Source organism: Palaemon carinicauda, chromosome 13 (genome assembly GCF_036898095.1).
Source record: "Palaemon carinicauda isolate YSFRI2023 chromosome 13, ASM3689809v2, whole genome shotgun sequence".
Taxonomy (NCBI): Eukaryota; Metazoa; Arthropoda; class Malacostraca; order Decapoda; family Palaemonidae; genus Palaemon; species Palaemon carinicauda.
In genome coordinates, this window is record NC_090737.1 from 123,231,816 (window position 1) to 123,237,556 (window position 5,741).

Below are 5,741 nucleotides of genomic sequence, written 5' to 3' on the forward strand. Positions count from 1 at the left end.
ACAATACATGAAGTATACTTAACAAAAAAAAAAAAAAATTTAATCGGAAATTCTCCGTAAAAATATGCGGTTCTCAGCCGTATTTCAGTAGACACAGGTGACTGTAATCATTACCATACTTTGTTATTATATTTTACGGGTTGGTGACTGTAATATCCTTTCTTATATCCATTTTTAAGACAGCAAATGCCTGGCAAAATTTATTCAAGGATTTTTAGCATTTTTGCGGTAAATTTTCAACAGTGTAGCTTATCCAACCAATTCTTTAAATCATTATTTGGGGTAGTGGTGGCCAATGTGGTAACGTCCCTGACTGGTGATCGCCTGACTGGGGTTCGAGTCCCTCTCAAACTCGTTAGTTCCTTTGGTCACTGCAACCTCACCGTCCATGGGAACTAAGGGGAACATACAGGTCTATCTGCTGAGTCATCAGTAGCCATTGTCTGGCCCTCCTTGATCCTAACTTGGTTGTAGAGGGGGCTTTGGCGCTGATCATATGTATACATGGTCAGTCTCCAGGGCATTGTCCTGCATGATAGGTCAATATCAATGTTCCTTGCCTCTGCCATTCATGAGTGACCTTTAAACCTTTAAACATAAGAAAAACATAATATTTACTTCTGCAGTTGTTCTTTGTTAAGTCCCGTTCCTAAGAATCCATTTAGCTTCTCAAGTTCGGCCATGATATCCGCTTTCATATCTTCGTAGAACAGGATGTGCAAGTTCGGGTGGTGCCTCCGCTTCCAGGCCTCATCGACGTGATGCCAGTAATTGCCATACAGGGTATCTCCCGTCATGAACGATTCGGTCACATACTCAATTGGGGCAGGAGTTATCTTGTTGAAATGTATGAAGCGGGAGAACATGTTGTCCTTTGGATGTCGCATAACGTAAACAACCTAAAAAAAAAAAAAAAAAAAAAAAAAAAAAAAAAAAAAAAAAAAAAAAAAAAAAAAAAAAAAATTGAATATCTTAAAACACAACATCAAAATTAGATAATAACCTTCAGTTACATATTATAAAAGAAAGTCAAAATGCTTGTTCTGTAATCAAATTTTCACGTGATCCTGTAACCATATTCCACCATTGTTTAAATATACAAGAGTTTGATTAACAAGAAGGTAGGTATGCAATAAAAGAGTTTGATGAATAGGAAGGAAAGTATAGAATACAATAGTTTAATTAATATGTGGGTAAGTAAAGAATACAAGAGTTTGATTAACAGGAAGGTATGTATAGAATACAAAAGTTTAATTAATAGGAAAGTAAGTATAGAATACAAGAGTTTGATTAACAGGGAAGTAGGTATAGAATATAAGATAGATTAAAAGGAAGGTAGGTATAGAATACAAGAGTTTAATTATCAGGAAGGTAGGTATGGAATAAAAGAGTTTAATTATCAGGAAGGTAGGTATGAAATACAAGAGTTTAATTATCAGGAAGGTAGGTGTGGAATACACGAGTTTAATTATCAGGAAGGTAGGTATGAAATACAAGAGTTTAATTATCAGGAAGGTAGGTATAGAATACAAGAGTTTAATTATCAGGAAGGTAGGTATGGAATACAAGAGTTTAATTATCAGGAAGGTAGGTATGGAATACAAGAGTTTAATTATCAGGAAGGTAGGTAGGGAATACAAGAGTTTAATTATCAGGAAGGTAGGTATGGAATACAAGAGTTTAATCATCAGGAAGGTAGGTATAGAACACAAGAACTTGATTAAAAGGAAGGTAAGTATAAAATACAAGAGTTTAATTATCAGGAAGGTAGGTATGGAATACAAGAGTTTAATTATCAGCAAGGTAGGTATGGAATACAAGAGTTTAATTATCAGGAAGGTAGGTATGGAATAAAAGAGTTTAATTATCAGGAAGGTAGGTATGGAATACAAGAGTTTAATTATCAGGAAGGTAGGTATGGAATACAAGAGTTTAATTATCAGGAAGGTAGGTATGGAATACAAGAGTTTAATTATCAGGAAGGTAGGTATGGAATACAAGAGTTTAATCATCAGGAAGGTAGGTATAGAACACAAGAACTTGATTAAAAGGAAGGTAAGTATAGAATACAAGAGTTTAATTATCAGGAAGGTAGGTATGGAATACAAGAGTTTAATTATCAGGAAGGTAGGTATGGAATACAAGAGTTTAATTATCAGGAAGGTAGGTATGGAATACAAGAGTTTAATTATCAGGAAGGTAGGTATGGAATGCAAGAGTTTAATTATCAGGAAGGTAAGTATGGAATACAAGAGTTTAATTATCAGGAAGGTAGGTATGGAATACAAGAGTTTAATTATCAGGAAGGCAAGTATAGAATACAAGAGTTTAATTATCAGGAATGTAGGTATAGAACACAAGAGTTTGATTAACGGAAAGGTAGCTATAGAGCTTTCCTTGAATGACATACAATACTAACTTTACATTTATCAAGGACAGTAGGATTATGAACGTCAAAGGGTAGATGGCTCCATAATAGGCGGGGTCCTTGTTCCAGGGCTGCCGTCTGCAAGGCAGGCCCGTCCTCTTCCTTCGCTTCGGGGCGTGTAGTTCTTAGTATGTCCATGTAGTATTTATGTGATACGTCATCGAGAAAGTCCTGAAAAGTTCAAATCCTGAGTGCATTCTTCCATATCGGGATCTATAGGAAAGACTGTGATTCCTTAATTATTATTATTATTATTATTATTATTATTATTATTATTATTATTATTATTATTTGCTAAGCTACAACCCTAGTTGTAAAAGCAGGATGCTATAAGCCCAGGGGCCCCAACAGGGAAAATAGCCCAGTGAGGAAAGGAAACAAGGAAAAATAAATATTTTCAGCATTATTATTATTATTATCATTATTATTATCATTATTATTATAAACTACAATCCTAGTTTGTAAGGTAGGATACTGCAAGTTCAAGGCCTCCAACAGGGTAAATAGCCCAGTGAGGAAAGGAAATAAGGAAACAGATGGAATAGTGTGCCCGAGTGCACCCGCAAGTAATTGCGGAAGCAATAACAATTAAAACTTACTATAGTCACAAACAAGAGAAAAAATTGTTAAAATTAATCAAATCAAGAAAAAAATGTGACAAGATTCAATTATTTGACCTACGAATAAAGCCCTTCATTTGCAGCTTATCTTAAAAGAACAGCTATTTCTGCCGAAAATTATATATATATATATATATATATATATATATATATATATATATATATATATATATATATATATATATATATATATAATATATTTATATATATATATATATATATATATATATATATATATATATATATATATATATATATATACAAAGAGAGAGAGAGAGAGAGAGAGAGAGAGAGAGAGAGAGAGAGAGAGAGAGAGAGAGAGAGATAGGAGTATGAACAAGGTAAAGAGCAACAAGACAGTCAACTACATAGCCTCATAATATGATCAACGAGAGAGAGAGAGAGAGAGAGAGAGAGAGAGAGAGAGAGAGAGAGAGAGAGAGAGAGAGAGAGAATGAACAAGGGAAAGAGCAACAAGACAGTCAACTACATAGCCTCATAGTATGATCAACGAGAGAGAGAGAGAGAGAGAGAGAGAGAGAGAGAGAGAGAGAGAGAGAGAGAGAGAGAGAGAGAGAGAGAAATAGGAGAATGAACAAGGGAAAGAGCAACAAGACAGTCCACTCCATAGCCTCATAATATGATCAACGAGAGAGAGAGAGAGAGAGAGAGAGAGAGAGAGAGAGAGAGAGAGAGAGAGAGAGAGAGAGAGAAATAGGAGAATGAACAAGGGAAAGAGCAACAAGACAGTCAACTACATAGCCTTATAGTATGATCAACGAGAGAGAGAGAGAGAGAGAGAGAGAGAGAGAGAGAGAGAGAGAGAGAATAGCATAAACTTACATTGTCAAGAAGGAAAATTCTGGCTTCAACATTCTCCGTCATTGCTTTCGGTAGCTCATCAATATGCTTCATGGCCCAGAGAATTTGGGCTGCCCAGTTGGTGCCACTTTTGGGGTACGTGGACAACAAGACGTCATCCTTTCTGTACTGGAAGTTGTAGTAAACCTTGGCGAGTCTTTTGTATCTGTAATGGCATAAGGGAATTTAGTTCATTGGTGTTTTATATAAAGTGCATCTATGGCATGCACAAATCTTTAGTCATCCTGATAGCTCGTGAAATGCCCAAGAGCTCTCTCTCTCTCTCTCTCTCTCTCTCTCTCTCTCTCTCTCTCTCTCTCTCGCTCGTATGCGTGTGAGAACACACGCAACTGAAAGCTACAGATGAAAAGTCTTGTAAATGAAGCTGCTTTAGACTTACCACAAAAGAACAAACTTCTATCCAGCAATGTTCTCTATGAATACACTGAACAGTAAACTAGTGTCCTATGGCTTTAAAGCATTAGGTAGTGTCCTATGGGCTTAAAAGTATTAGGTAGTGTCCTACGGGCTTAAAAGCATTAGGTAGTGTCCTATGGGCTTAAAAGCATTAGGTGGAGCTGCCCATATCCCCAAACATTTGATGGTTGAGTTACTAATATTCATGAAAATGGTTCACATGCACTCATTTTATGTTTGTAGCTATCTTCTGAGGATATAATCAATGGATAAAAAGTCTTATATTTTCGTTGCATTTACCTTTATGGGAAACACCTTGGCATATACTTATGATATATATACTGCTAGAGAGTTATGGGGTCATTTGTCTGGCCAGACAGTATTACATTAGATCCTTCTCTCTGGTTATGGTTCACTTTCCTTTTGCTTACACATACACCGAATAGTGTGGCCTATTTTTTACAGATTCTCCTTTGTCCTCATATACCTAACAACACTGAGATTATCAAACAATTCTTCACCCAAGGGGTTAACTACTGCACTGTAAATGTTCAGTGGCTACTTTCTTCTTGGTAAGGGCAAACAAGGCTCTTTAGCTAAGGTAAGCAGCTCTTCCCGGAGAAGGACACTCCAAAATCAAACCATTGTTCTCTAGTCTTGAGTAGTGCCATAGCCTCTGTACCATGGTCTTCCACTGTCTTGGGTTGGAGTTCTCTTGCTTGACGGTACCCTCGGGCACACTATTCTATGTTATTTCTTTTCCTCTTGTTTTGTTAAGTTTTATAGTTTCATACGAAATATTTATTTGAATGTTATTACTGTTCTTAAAATAATTTATTTATTTCCTTATTTCCTCTCCTCACTGGGCTATTTTCCTTGTTGGGGCACCGGGGCTTATAGCATCCTACTTTTCCAACTAGGCTTGTAGCTTAGTAAGTAATAATGATAATAATAATATGAATAACAGTATGTTCAATATTTTCAGCAAAAACAAGAAATGGGAAATTCTGAGGCCCTTGGGTTCTCTCGACAGCATTCTTATCAAAAAAGGGATTTCAATCGAGTGTATTAATAATTACAACTTGAGTTATCAGTTTTGGCCACACCAGACGAGAGATATGGTTGGATAAGCAAAGTCATCGGTCTCGTATTAAAGGTTTGTATGGGAGACATATAATTCAACCTAGTATTCTGATAAATTATTATTATTATTATTATTATTATTATTATTATTATTATTATTAGCTAAGCTACAACCCTAGTTGGAAAAGCAAGATGCTATTAGCCCAAGGGCTCCAATAGGGAAAAGTAGCCCAGTGAGGAAAGGAAATAAGGAAATAGATAAACGATATGAGAAAAAATTAACAATATAATATTTTAAAAACAGTAACATCAAAACAGATATGTCATATTAA

The 5,741-nt window shown here is 35.6% G+C and overlaps 1 protein-coding gene across 1 annotated transcript in view; it reads right to left on the reverse strand.

Moving 5' to 3' along the window:
* LOC137651786 (sulfotransferase 1A3-like) overlaps nucleotides 1-5,741 on the reverse strand; it is a 7,924-nt gene that overhangs the window by 835 nt on the left and 1,348 nt on the right. The window contains exons 2-4 of the mRNA XM_068385003.1: nucleotides 3,892-4,075; nucleotides 2,420-2,599; nucleotides 619-899 (exon numbers count right to left, since the gene is read on the reverse strand). Coding sequence (XP_068241104.1) covers nucleotides 619-899; nucleotides 2,420-2,599; nucleotides 3,892-4,075 — 645 coding nt within the window. The remainder of the gene's footprint in view (nucleotides 1-618; nucleotides 900-2,419; nucleotides 2,600-3,891; nucleotides 4,076-5,741) is intronic.